The 13879-nt window shown below is 38.8% G+C and overlaps 2 protein-coding genes and 1 long non-coding RNA gene across 3 annotated transcripts; 2 read left to right on the plus strand and 1 right to left on the minus strand.

The window, feature by feature from the left end:
- Positions 1–1512: 1512 nt before the first annotated feature.
- LOC147869259 (large ribosomal subunit protein eL24-like) lies at positions 1513–4137 on the minus strand. The gene is made up of 5 exons (XM_087327798.1): positions 3997–4137; positions 3479–3554; positions 2176–2277; positions 1959–2107; positions 1513–1863 (listed from the first exon to the last, which is right to left on the minus strand). Exons 1-5 carry the CDS (start codon positions 4005–4007, stop codon positions 1704–1706), a joined length of 498 nt encoding a protein of 165 aa, XP_087183924.1. The 5' UTR covers positions 4008–4137; the 3' UTR covers positions 1513–1703.
- Positions 4138–4485: 348 nt separating this feature from the next.
- Positions 4486–6206, plus strand: LOC147869260 (uncharacterized). Its single transcript, XR_015531784.1, has 3 exons — positions 4486–4670; positions 5194–5939; positions 6034–6206. It is a non-coding gene; the product is annotated as an uncharacterized LOC147869260 (long non-coding RNA).
- A 3060-nt stretch (positions 6207–9266) lies between these two features.
- Positions 9267–10887, plus strand: SRR1 (sensitivity to red light reduced protein (SRR1)). Its single transcript, XM_087327808.1, is given in 2 exon segments — positions 9267–9686; positions 9689–10887. Coding segments are annotated over 2 exon segments (1401 nt in total). The 5' UTR covers positions 9267–9314; the 3' UTR covers positions 10718–10887.
- The last annotated feature ends 2992 nt before the right edge of the window (positions 10888–13879 follow it).

Genomic DNA, 13879 nt, shown 5'->3' on the forward strand with positions numbered 1-13879 from the left:
GCTCTTCCTACATAAAAGCATGAGAATAACTCGTCTCCACATTTCGACATGCGGTGCACCAATCACACCACCTCGACGCGCAACAATGCTTCGATTGTCCTTCGATGGACGAGGGACATGCATTGAGTTGTTTGGACCAACTTGGTTCCACACATTAAGTTGTAAAGAGCTTCCTTGGAATCGTCCCCAAAAGAAAGACATTTGTGTATGCTCACAAATAGCCCCATATTGCAAAACAAAATGCCAAGCATTTGGGTGGCACAATCTGTGGTCTACTTCTACCACATGTTACAGCTACTAAACCCATAATTGCAAATATGTTTTTAAAAACACATTTATGTAGCTATCTTATGCACAGTTACCTTCAACAAATGTACCATTTGAAGAAATTGTAGGGATGAGATATGGTGGAGGGGATATCCTCAAGTGTGGATATAGAATGGAAGGGTATGAAATCTAAGGAGAGTTGGAAATTAACAATGGCAAGTGATGGGGAATGGAGGCACATAAGTATGCGATTTAAGGTCATGACATGCAAACCAAAGATTAGTTACAATGGAGGTTGTTTTCTGGTGTGGAACACCATAGATCGACTTGAAATATGGATACATGTATGGAGGCAAGATCAATGGTAAGAACATGAGGATGTTGCATGGAGTATGCATTGAATATTATCTAGGAATAGTGAGATATCTTATATCAACAAGTTAGATTTAAAAAATTTTGCTGTGTTGCTTGTGCATTTGTTGAGCGGGGTGTATCTAACGAACATCAAAGCAAGGGTGCATCCAAGTGTGATGAAGCCACAACTTAGGATAACATTAACTAGGATAATTGAGTGAGTTTCTCAATAGATTTTTCATTCAAGGCACAAATTTACTCTCTTTTTGTTTGAAGGTAGTGTTTTGACTATCTAAAATATTTGGTTTGCACACAGAAAGATGAGACAGAGATTATTGTTTGATGATGTTTTCATGAACCCAGCCCTCAGCCTACCTCTGCCATAACTGATATGTAGCAACAAGCAAAATAACACGACTTACTACACTACACAGACCATGCAAGGATAAAAATAAATATTAAGGCTCACAGGTTGCTTTGTTGCTTGCTTTGCCTCAGACAGCCACATGTACATTCCCAACAGCCAGTTATTGTATTAGTTGATTATGGCGATTATAATACCTCATATGTAAAATGGTCAATTAGATGAACGCATAATAGGTGAGAGTATTAACATTCAAGTATAACAAACACCAACCATAGCTAATAATATGTTAAGACAAAATTCCATTATATTTTTGCTAGCATATTAGCTTAATTTTGACAAATCTATGAAGAGCCATTCTTCAATTTAGAACAAGATCGACGCGACAGATGCAGCACTACCACTATTTGCGACCTAGTAAATTTGCAAAAAAACTTTATCCAAATTTATTGGAATTATAAATCCAGCTTAAAACAGAATTTCTAAAATGGATAATATGAACATTCCTTAAGGACAAAAACACTACATACTTGTAACCTGTAAATGTAAAAAACCGCTCCAGAGGAAAAACTTCATCTGTCTATATTGTCAGGTTATTTCTTGTGCCATGTACAATGGTAACAGAACCCATCACTTTTAACATATATACATCTAACTCCTGATTCAGGGGATGTAGAATCCTATATCATCCTACGAGCTCCTCCAAATAAACTCAAATTTAGCGCTTTCCACCACCACCACCAAGTTTTGGGCCTTTGGGCATTGCAGCCTTACCAGCTGCACCTTTGGGAGCACCACCCTTGGACGATTTAGCCATAACCTCTGCTTTCTTTGCTTTCTTCTCATCCTTTGTCTTCTTGATACGTTCCTTGATTTCTCTGCGAACATGGAAAAGATATCTCACATCAAGGTAAATCATAGACTCCGAAGAAATTCAGGAACTGAACTTATAGGTTGGTTAAGCCAGCATTACCTCAATGCTGCCTCACGAGCTGCAGCACGTACCTCCGTCTTCTCTGCCCGTTTCTTCTGGATTACCTCAAGAGAAGCACCCACAATGGATCGTGAGTACGGCTTGCTTGTAACCCTTCTCTTCTTCTTAACTGCTTCTGCATGGATATCCTGCAAAGACATCAAGAGAATGAAGATTGATTTTGTAATCTTGTATTAGCACAGGAAAAAGCAATTACCTTTTTGTGTTGCTTGCGGTAGAGTGCAGTCCAAGTAAGCTTTGCAGGTCTCAATCTATTGTGGAAATACCTTTTACATTTCGAATTAAGAAACAAAAACACCTGAAAAACAGAAGGTTATTGTTAACCGTGATGGGCGACAATGTGAAAGTACATGCAAAAATCTAAAGTAAGTTACAAGTAGTATACCAAATCTGTACTTATACTGTTATATAGCACTTATATAAACTGCATATTTAAAGATGTAAACCCAAACATCCCCGTGCACCAGAGATATATCTCCATAATGTATTACGACATCAGAAATTCTAATTATTAAAAGTCTGCTCAGTCTTGAAATATTCAAATACATACAATACCAAAAAGCTTCCGTGAATTCCTGGTACAAGAACTTATACACTATATTAACCCATTATGGCTAATTCAGCAAGCTTGAAGCCTGACAATAAAGTATTTAGTGGATTTCCCCATATTTGGGGATTCGGGAAAGAGAAGTAAAATATTCAAACCAAATCATTTGCATAAATGATTAAAGGTAGCCACATTAAAATCACTACATTCCACATCTGGGGTCACAATTCAACGTGCATAGGTGATCATCATAATGTTGTATCCTGTATCACAAAGAAGATCATGGTGCATCTATTCTTTTCTCTTCATATGCATTACTAACCCTAAACATGCACTATTTGGTATCACAAAAAGAACTCTTTGATGAAATAACGAGCATCAACATGTCTTGGTACCTATATGGCTCATTCAGAAAGGAAGCAGAAGAAGGGAAGAATTATAGATTATCATGTAGAGATTCCCATTGAAAAGCATGAATCACTTGACACAAAGTGGATCGCAAAATTCTCCTACCTTTCAACAATCATTAACACACCACATCCATAGACATATGCCATCCTGCATGACACAAATAGCTTGAACCGAGAATGGATAAGTTGGCAATAGCTTTAAACTATTATATAGAGGTAAGAAAGTTCATTGTTGCAATTATCTGAGAGAGAACAGAAACATATCAGCATAACTAACATTGCAAGTACATGACATCTCTCCCCTACTCGTTTCCATCATCCATTTAATGAGCATTTGAGAACTCTACATCATGACAGACCAAACAAAATTTCGATTTTCCGTATATAATACACTCCAGGTGATCGATATGAGGTGCATATCGATTATTCAAAATAGAGGTTCCACAAGAGGGATTCCTATAGGGAAGGGATGTCAAGGCAGGAGATCCTAATTGCATACCTTTCAACGTCACATGAGAAGCATGTAGTCACAGAAGACAAACCTGTGAGTCACTCCTCACAAAGCGTATGCCTCTTCCGGGGTAAATCTTCGAACCACTGAAACGGCAAATCTCAGTCCTGCGAACACAAATAGAGCGAGCGAGAGAGAGAGAGAAACAGTTGAGTATGAGCACATAAACAAATGGATGCAGGAATTGGGGAGTGATAATCTGGCCTTAAAAAATCTTTGTTATCACGTTCTTGTCACGAAGATGACATGTGCAGCAACTACATGCAAATACGAACACACAGAACGGCTAGAGTTTATCGTATGCTCCGAATTATTAATGAACTACTAGAATACTGATGATGATAATGGAGTATGGTGATGCTGCAGATATCGAACAAACTGCCCTGCAAGGTTTGCTAACAATTAAGCAAAAGCATGAAATGATGGATTCGATGCATTGCTAAACTCTCTCGATTTTGGCCTTAGAAGACGTTAATATATCTTTCTTTCTTTCTTTCTATCTATCTATCTATCTATCTCTATCTCTCTTTCTGCCTCCCTTCAACTTACTTGAGCACCATAACGAATCACCACGCAGCAGGGGAGAGAGGAAATTCAGAAAGAGAGGTCTGGAGTCGCTTTGGCAGACAGGAGAGGAGAGGCCTACAGACAAGAGTGAGAGAGAGAGAGAGAGAGAGAGAGAGAGAGAGAGAGAGAGGTATATGGAATAACAATAGAAAGGTGAGAAATTTGGTTTCGAACCCAAGACATAGGCAGTGGAGTGGTAGTAGTGAAAGAACTTACGACCACAGGGTAATCTATGTGTGAAGTGGAGGAGGGTCTGTGGGCCTGGTCACTATTTGATACAGAAACATTAAATAGTGAGAGCCCGTGAATCTAGGGCTTGGACGGCCCTAAAGTCGTCTAGGGAATCCTAGACGATCAGGGCCATCCAATATTGTTTCTCTAAATAAAAAGGAAAATAAAAAATAAAAAATAAAAAAATAAAAAATGCTATAGGAGAGAGAAAACGTTTGGGGGGGAATTTTTGAACATGTTGCTCTCTGTCTGTGTCTCGCGTGTTCTCTCTCTCTCTCTCTCTCTCTCTCTCTCTGTGTTTCTCTGTCTCTGTGTTTCTCTGCGTGTTGCGTGCTCCATCTCTGTTTCTGTGTGCTCCCTCTTTGTTCCTCTCTCTCTCTCTCTCGCTGTGCATACTTCCATCGTGGGCGTGCATACTTCCATCGGTAAGAAATTAGGTATTTTTCTGTTATTGTTTCCATTTTGGGCATGTTTGGGGTGTTTTGAATGAAGAGGTAGCAACGAACACTAGAGATTGAAATATAGAAATTGATCACATGTTCATGATCTAATGATTTCTTGTAACATTTAGCATTAAGCTTTGATTTTGCGTTCTCCTTTCTCGTCTTTTTAGGTATTTTTTCTGTTATTCTTTCTATTTTGGTCATGTTTGGGGTGTTTTGAATGAAGAGGTAGCAATGGACACTAGAGATTGAAATATAGAAATTGATCGCATGTTCATGATCTAATGATTTCTTGAAACATTTAGCATTAAGCTTTGATTTTGTGTTCTCCTTTCTCGTCTTTGTCTTCACATTCTTTTGAGGTTGATTGGTTACAAGGAAAGAGTTATAACCATATTCTTCATCTTTCCTCCATTGATATGGTGATAAGATACGGTTATATCGAATGTGTTATTTATAATGTAATATTGGTTTGATGTTTTTCCCCCCTTGTTTGTAATTGTAGGGTTAAATCAACCAAGGTGTTTGGGGCCATGATGAGTCTATGTTTGCAACTATTTCTCTTGTTAAGGAGACTTTGAGCAAATTTGAAGAGGCTCAACATTCTATCACTAAATCTAATGCTAATGTCACTAAGGAAAGAATGCTTACATTCTGTCATCAATTGATGTCTGTTATTTCCCCTTCGATGCTAGATCTGCCTCAAAATGGGAGTATAGGCAATTTGCAACAAAATGGAAAGGAGAACCCCTTTGATAATTTGCCCATTGTTAGCTCTATAGTATCGTTTGAAGATATCGGAGTAGCTCCTATCAATAAGGATAAGGGTACAAGAAGGAATGGTTGGGGCATACAAGGATGTCGAAAGAGGGTTCGTCTACCAAGACGTACCAAGATTCGATGTATGCATTGTAATTCTTTGGTGCTAATATTGGGTAAAAACCAAACATCACATTGCAATCATTGTGATAGCATGTTGCCCTTAAATCATAATCATAGTGATATCTTGATTGCTATGAAAACTTTGAAGGGCCAACGTGTATTGATTTATGATGAGGTAGACTCCATAACAATTGCTACAATTGTGAATGTTCATTACCCAGATGTTGTGGGAGAACGATGGTTCACAATAATCAATAGCGATGGAGTATCTGTCACTAATATTTATGCTTCAAAAGTTAGAATTCTTGCAACATAGATTTGTTGTTTGAACAGATTTGTTCAAACTTTGGTGTAATTCAGTTTTGCCAGGTTTGATTCTCATTCCTAAATCCATGTTTAAACTCATTCCTATATTCAAATTTGTGAATTGTTGATTGGTGACTTTGTTTGGTGCTTTTTGTAGGGTCCATGGACATGAGAAGAGGTTGATGCCTTTTTGCATCTAATGTGGTCGAGATTCTTCTCATCTGATATTTGACTAAGCTATGAACTTTTGTTCACGATAATAAATAGTGTTAGAACATTGTATCTTCACTTTACCACATCTGTAAAAGTTATACTCAAACAATATATCTTTTTTGAATATATGATTCTTGTGGAAACGTGTGTTCCATTTGATTATGTATGTGCCTTAATTGATTGTGGTATTTTTCAAAAAAGTCTAATAAAAAGTGTTGAATTAACAAGAGTGAAATTTGAACTGTGGGAAATTTGAATTAACAAGAGTGAAATGCATCCGGAGTGTGAGATGGTGTACATTGTTTTGTAATATAGACCTATGATTTTGGGGAAATCTCAGATGCTTTTACAGTATGTATGATTGAGCATTGATAAATGAATGAAGTGGGAATTTTTCTATGCACAATCTATTTTAAGCTTGATAAAGGCATCAAAAGTATGTGAGCTATATAGATTTGTTGAACACTTTTTGTAGAGCTAATATTGATCATATGTATAATTCTTATGAGTCAATGTGCCATTGTTTTGTAATATAAACCTATGATTTTGGGGAGATCTCAGATGCTTGTATTGGTATGTACGATTGAGCATTGATAAATTTGTTGAAGTGTGAATTTTTCTATCGCATCTTCTAATGTAGAATATCTTGCTACTCTGTGTGTGTGTGTGTGTGTGTGTGTGTCTTATATCCTTTGCCATTTGACGATTGATCCCATGGCCTAAACCAAGATCAATGCATCTCCAACTAATTTTTCCCTCTAAAGCCACCTTCCACAATCTTAACATGAATAAGAATGCAAAAGATATGGAAGATTATGTACATTTCCTAAATGAGCTGCATTCTAAATGACTATATTCCACTGTATAGTGTAAATAGGTATCAAAGTTTGCTATAGTGTAAACTTTAGCTCCCTTACTGTTCTCCTTTATAGTGTGCATATTTGAAGATATGATAACAGATTATGTGTGAGTAAAATCCAAAATGGAGAGAATATGCTAAAATTCCATAGTTTTTTAAACCATTCACTTGCTTCTGTGTCCAAAATGGAAAAAACGTGTATGACAAAACTCTCAAATACTGTTTGCTCTCATTTAGAGCAAAGACTGTTGGAAAATCAAAATACAAAATCAAAATATAAAAAATCAAAATAATAAAACAAAGTCAGTGTCTCCATATACAAAAACAAAATAATAAAACAAGGTTAGCAATTGGAATAGATCATATGTTGAAACCACTAACTTCTATTTCAAACTTCAAGATTAGAACTACAACAAAACGTTATAACTCAACATAACGTTTTATTGTAGTTGAGTGATAACTTTTTGTTGTAGTCATCACTTAACTACAATAAAACATAATGTTGAAACACAAACAAGAGAGGAAGAACATGGATGAGAGGGGGAGAGAAAAAGAAACAAGAGGAAATATAGGAGAGGGGGGCAGAGAAAGAGAAACAAGAGGAAGTAGATGAAAGGGGGAGAGAAACAAAAACAAGGGAGGAAGCTCACAGAGGTGAGGGAGAAAGAAACAGAAACAAGTGAGGGTGAGAGAGAGAGAGAGAGAGAGAAACAAGAGAGCAAGCACACAGAAGTGAGGGGGAGAGAAAGAGAAACAAGAGGGGGGAGAAAGAAACCGATTCAAATTTCCCCCAAAAAGGGGTTTTCTCTCTCTTTTTCTTTTTCTTTTCCTTGTTTTTTTATTTTAGTTTTTCTTTTTTATTTTTCAATTTTACTTTTCAGTTTTTTAGTATATGTAAATATAATTATCTGGACGGCCCTGATTATCTGACATTCCCCAAATCACTTGAGGACCGTCTAAGCCCTAGATTCACGGGCTCTCACCATTTAATGTTTCTGTATCAAATAGTGACGAGCGGTCTGTGGGCGTTGATCTGCCTTCTCATCCAACGCTCCATGTTCTCGTCGAATCTAGATTAGAAGGGACAAAGCCTTGGACAGTTTCCCCACACGTCCAATGTTGGTGACATGACGGGATTGCAAAGGCGTGTTTTCATGGGCGAAGTGGCCATTTCGAAGCCTTTTTGCGGATGTTGTGTTTGCCGCCATGCATGCATGAATTGATCACTGCATTGCCCATTGTCCCGAGTCACTTAGCTCTCTCTAGTGAGCCGATACACACTTTGCACTACCCACGTCTTCCCCCCTTAGGGCCATAGCAATCCTTCAGGGCACAAAAGACAACGTAACTATTTTGGATTGTTAGGAAGTGAGCGGAATCAGTGCATTCAACTTCTAATCACATGCAAGTGGATTTGGGAACAAGTATTTGCGGCTACAACACCCTCTGAATAATTTCTACAAAGTAAATAAGGGATGCATGTTGAATGAAGTGCGAACACAGTTGTGTCGAATATGAAAAGGCATTTAGGAGGAGGTATACACATGCACTTGTGAGGAGACATAAGAAATATGGTTTGAGGATCGACCAAGTGCCAACCAAAGGTACTCCACCGAAATGTTATGGCAACTCATCAACAACCTTTGATGATCTTTGAGCCATGTTGGGTGCTAGATCAATTTTCTATAAGCAATTTTACTTTAACTTGTCTTGGTCATATATTTTATATTAGATGTTCAAATTAAGCATGCAAGTACTCAAAATGACCGCCTCAACTTGTTGTTTTAGAGAGTTTGTGAGGGGAGAGTTAGGAGCAGGAACATGATGCATCATGATGCAAGGAGGGCCTTGGGGGTTGAGTGTCACATCAAACATTAGCAAGGCTTCCTAGAGAGGGCGACCATTACGATTGTAATCGTCTAAACCTAATGCGGGGCCAATGATTGGCGATCCCCCATATACATAATGGGCCAGGTTGTCTCGATCGGAGGCGAAACGTGGGAGGGGGCATCAACATGGAGAGGGAGCTGGATGGATGGGCTGCTTGCCTGCCCTCCCTCCTTGGACTGGTGAATGTTGTTGGCAACACCCACCAAACCAAACCACGCAAACCAAGAGTGAATGATGTATGGACATATAGCATCTCAAGTTCAACTATATGTATGTTATGGACAATGGACATGTGCCCATCATAAACATACACACATACATTATTACATACATAGACACCAACATACATACATACATGCACACACACATATACATACATACATACATACACACATGTCACACACATACATACATACATATTTGGCTGTGGTGGGCATGTCTGTCTCTGTCTCGCAGCTGTAGCTGTAGCTGCAGCCATGGCCGAAGACACGACCTGGACTGTAGTGGTGCATAAGCGCAGAGCGAGACACCCCGCCCCACCATCGCTTCCTCCTCCTCCTTCTGGACCATCCGTCCGTGGCACCGCGCCTCTGCTTCCTTGTTCGTCGCACACGCCATTGAAGGAGACAGATTCCTGCTCCCCGGAGGAGACCGTGGAGGCGGAGAAATTGATCCTGAGAAAATTGAGGAGATCCATGGAGCGCGTTCAGAAATCAGAGTTCTTTGAGAGATTCCTGGAGCAGCTGCAAAACCCTTCTTCTGTGGGTATCGCTCACGTGCTTTCCCACTCGAACGAAGGTATGGCGACATCTTTTCATCGATATTCATTGATCACCTGAAGGACTGGGAATATATATAACCCCTGCGGAATGTAACAGAAGGCAACATAGATCTTGCTGTCAGTATGGAAAAAACAGCAATTGGAGTGGTTGTGACGAAGGATCCGTATTGCACGGGGCAAGAAGGGCTGGCGAATTCACCATCAAAGGCAGCAGCAGCAGAAGTAGTAGTAGAAGACAACAATACACGCACATCATCAACAGGGGCAGAAGTAGTAGTAGAAGACAATAACTCATCCACATCATCAACAGGGGCAGAAGTAGTAGTAGAAGACAATAACTCATCCACATCATCAAAGGGGGATGATTCAGAAGGACTAGACAAGAGCTCCCCTTCTTTGCCCTGCCAAGGGGAAAGAGAAAAGACGCCAACAACATTCTTATCATCGAAGGCGCTCAATGAGAAGGGCTCCTCCTCACTTCTATCATCAGAGGGGGAAGGAGAAATGTCATCATCCAACGGGGTGATTGGAGATGGGAACCTGTGGCCACAAGATGGTGGGGTTGTGGTCCAAGGGAGTCACATGGATAAGGAATCCAAGGCGCAAATCGTGGTGTATGGTGTTGGTAGCATTGCTGAGTCAGAGATATCCAGGTGCCAATTTGCTCTTGTTGTGCTACTTAAACAGATGTTCTCTTGGGTTGGACGCGTTGAAGTGTACGATCCTGTGCTGTCACCATCTGAGTGCAGAGTCATGGAGAGCATGGGTTGCCTGACGCTTGCCACTAACGAGGAGGGGCGGCGAACAATCTGCAGGCCTACAATTTTCTACATGCCTCACTGTGAAGATTGGTTGTATAATAATGTTTTAGAAGCCAATTGGATGCCTCAGAAGTTGAATCAACTGGTGGTTCTAGGAAATAGCTTCCGCAGTTATCATGAAGCATGGTCGTCTTTTCAGGTATCCAGACTAAAAGCTCCCCCAACCTATGTGTTGGAATTCCATGAACTTGCTAAGGAAATCCCTCTTGAAGCCACATCTTCTTTCCAGCTTCCTGCATTTAACAACATGAGCTGGCATTTTATTTCAGCAACATGACAAAAAGCTTGTTGTGTTCATCATGGTGGTGTTTTCGTGAGAATGATACAAACATTGTCCTCTGGGATCATCTGGATTCTCTTTTGTGAAGCCCGATGAATGAATGGCTAGTTTCTCTCTGAGACCTAACAAATTGAAAGTATAGATTGACCTGCTCATAATCAGAATTTCGATAAAAGTCTCTATGTTGGTAATCCATTGCTTACCTGAATCATCAGACAATTGTATCATCTGGAAATTTTAGTTCATTAGTAAATGCAAAAATCAGATGTGTTGTGAAACTATGCTATGTCATATGTTAACAATGAGTACCAATAACAACCGTTGGAGAAATGAATGATGGGCTGAAGCTTGCATTTCCATCTCTGGAGATTTGTAGATGAATGTGCATGTGCTGTTGTCATTTGGGGTGTATATAGAACGTTTTACTCCTTAGTACCACTTCAAGGGCTTTTCTGAACATCAACAAATTGCAAATTGGGGGAGATGTGTTTCGTGCTCTACCGCAGCCAATTTCTACAGTTTGAAAATATTGAAAGGACAATTATAATTCATCAGTTTTTGTATGCAACCCTATAATGCAAGTAAGAGATGGTTTCATGTGGTATGGGCATGCAAAAGAGTTTGCATCGAAGTACACTGACATTTCTTTCTTTTCTAATAATGTTGGTGTTGCATGTTAGAAACCAGTAACATACAATTCTTATGTTTAGAAATGATGCAACTAGTCATTTGATCAAGAATAAGAATCTGGGTTATGTAGCTAGAAAGGTCTAAATGTTGAGGCAAAAGGAATCTGTCAATGCTTGTGCATAGAGGTTATGTTTTGTTAAGACATTGTTACTAACTTACTTGAAGAGGAAGGGTTGAAAAACTCTTATTTGTGTATATCCTCTTGTTAGGGTTTGGTCTCGGTAGTCTCTTGATTCAGCCAAATGACACCATACCATCTTTGGTGCTGATGGTATATCCAAGTGTCTCTAGATCAAAGACATATGGCCCTGGCACACAATATGTCAATCAAAATATGTTCAAATTTGAAGCATATTCATAGAAAATGATCCAATTAACAACAATGTATATTAATCATTCACAAATCAAGATATTGGAATTATATTGTATCAATATATGTGAGGGGTAATAGAATAGGAAAGCAGGGCATGAAAGCGAATTTACTCTTTTACATCAAATAGGAGGTTTCAAACGTCATTTTAAACAAACAAAAAAGAAGTAATAGGTTTATGAAGTAAAATATATCAACATGATGGTGTTGTGGTAAAAGCTTGCATTTTGCAACTTGAAGGTTGCGGGGTTCAAGGGGTTTGGTATTGTGTCCATGTCATTGTATTATGGCGATGTGAAAATATGTTATTCAATCTTTTTTTTGAACAGCTTGACCCCACCTTATATGTTTCCATCACAATTACAATCTCGATCTTGATATATTCTCCTTCACATCAATTAGCAGCGTGTTTGAAAATGTGGAATAATTTATTAGAGACTCATTATATTGTAAGACATAGAATGCTCATTAATTGCAACCTATCAAGTCATCATGATTATATACCATGTACCACCCCCTCTTACTTAATATCATCCATCTAATCTGTCTCTCTTATATGTACATTGACCCCGGAACTAATTGAATTCCCAAAGACCATAGAATCAATGAGTAGGGAGATGGATTCTCTAGCCTTATTCCCTTGAATTGAATGATAATTGGCCTTAAGAATGTAGTAATGTACAAAGGAGTATTCATGTTCCCTATGTTCTCATTTCAAGGCTTAATGGATATTCTGCCACCCTGCATACAACCTTCATACTCGATGGTTATTCGTGTTTCTGAGGGCCATGCCAACACAATTCACACTTATCGAAGATTCGTGAACCCCACATGTCTTTGCTTAGAAGTAAATTGTTCTGATCTTGCTTTGCTTCATCTCTCCAAATAAACACTTCTTCGTATGGAGATTGCTTTTCAAGAAGGTTCTAAGCAAAATCTTGGTTATGCTAGACATTCCCTTGCTTCCATGAATTGGCTTCAGGTCAAAATCATATTGCCTCATGTAAGTGTTTATACTTTGCCTAGTTGCTCTCAACGCATATGAACACCATCCCACATCAATTAGATGCACTTAGTCTTGTCATTGCACAAATGCCCAACATGTTGTGGGCGATCTTGACCCTCAATCAAGCCAAGGTGACCGTGTTTTATGCACCAAGTTGTTTGATTTATAAAAAGAATATATCACGAAGGAGGCACAAACCAAGGGATAGATACTAAATGAAGAGATAACCATCGATAAGCTTTTAGACGTCAATGCGATACGAGTGATAAATGGAGAGTAAAGATACAAAGTTTACGTTCTCACATGCAATCAAATCAACACATACTTGTCCAATAGTTATTAGTGCATGGAAATGGATTTTACTTTCCAATTTCTAGGGCGGAAGGTAATTGATGACTGTTATCAATACATGTAAGCTCCTAGTCAATCGCAACATTGATATTGTTGCATGATGAAGATGTTTGAGGAGGAGAATATATTTTTTCGGTGGAAGAAGCATGAGAGTGTGCATTTTCGATGGTTCCATATATGTCGGGTGAATAATTTAGAAACTCTCAAATGCTATTCTTAACAACGATACATAGAGAAGAAGTGAACATCGAGAATTGAAATTGGTGATGTCTCTTTATTTGTGTGCACGAGAGAGACAAAAGGACACCCACCCAATCCACTAGGAGCAACACTACCATATGTAGTAGTAGTAGTACCAATGATGGCTCCAAATTCCATGATACATATAGATTGATAGATATGGAGTTTCTTAGAGTTTGTTGTTGCTTGTTTCATTGACATCAATTGCAATTCCCAAAGTAAAAAGTGTATATTACACAAGCCATTTGGTCCTTCCTCCTCCACTTGTCTCGTTCATTACCCACACCCTCTTGCTCTGGTCATGCATATCTCGTGTCCTAAGCAAATTTGGTATTCTCTTAATTCATCTCGTTCATTTCTCCCAAATCCTCGTGCATGGCTCATACAGGGACCATATGCATGTGCATGCATATATGTATATATATGTCTCGAATCTTTTGCATTAAGATGCTATCGATAACGTAATGTAAACCAAGTTGTTATGACTAACTCATGCGACGAC

Source organism: Azolla caroliniana, unplaced genomic scaffold, assembly GCF_043228905.1.
Source record: "Azolla caroliniana isolate FFs.n. ecotype wild unplaced genomic scaffold, voAzoCaro1.0.p SCAF_1, whole genome shotgun sequence".
NCBI lineage: Eukaryota > Viridiplantae > Streptophyta > Polypodiopsida > Salviniales > Salviniaceae > Azolla > Azolla caroliniana.

Excerpts from the sequence above, each read along its gene's own strand:
- LOC147869259 (XM_087327798.1), bottom strand. Across the intron at positions 2,278-3,478 it reads TTGTGAGGAGTGACTCACAG|GTGTTTTTGTTTCTTAATTC; the intron begins GTTTGTCTTCTG and ends TCTGTTTTTCAG. Across the intron at positions 1,864-1,958 it reads GCTCGTGAGGCAGCATTGAG|AGAAATCAAGGAACGTATCA; the intron begins GTAATGCTGGCT and ends CCATGTTCGCAG.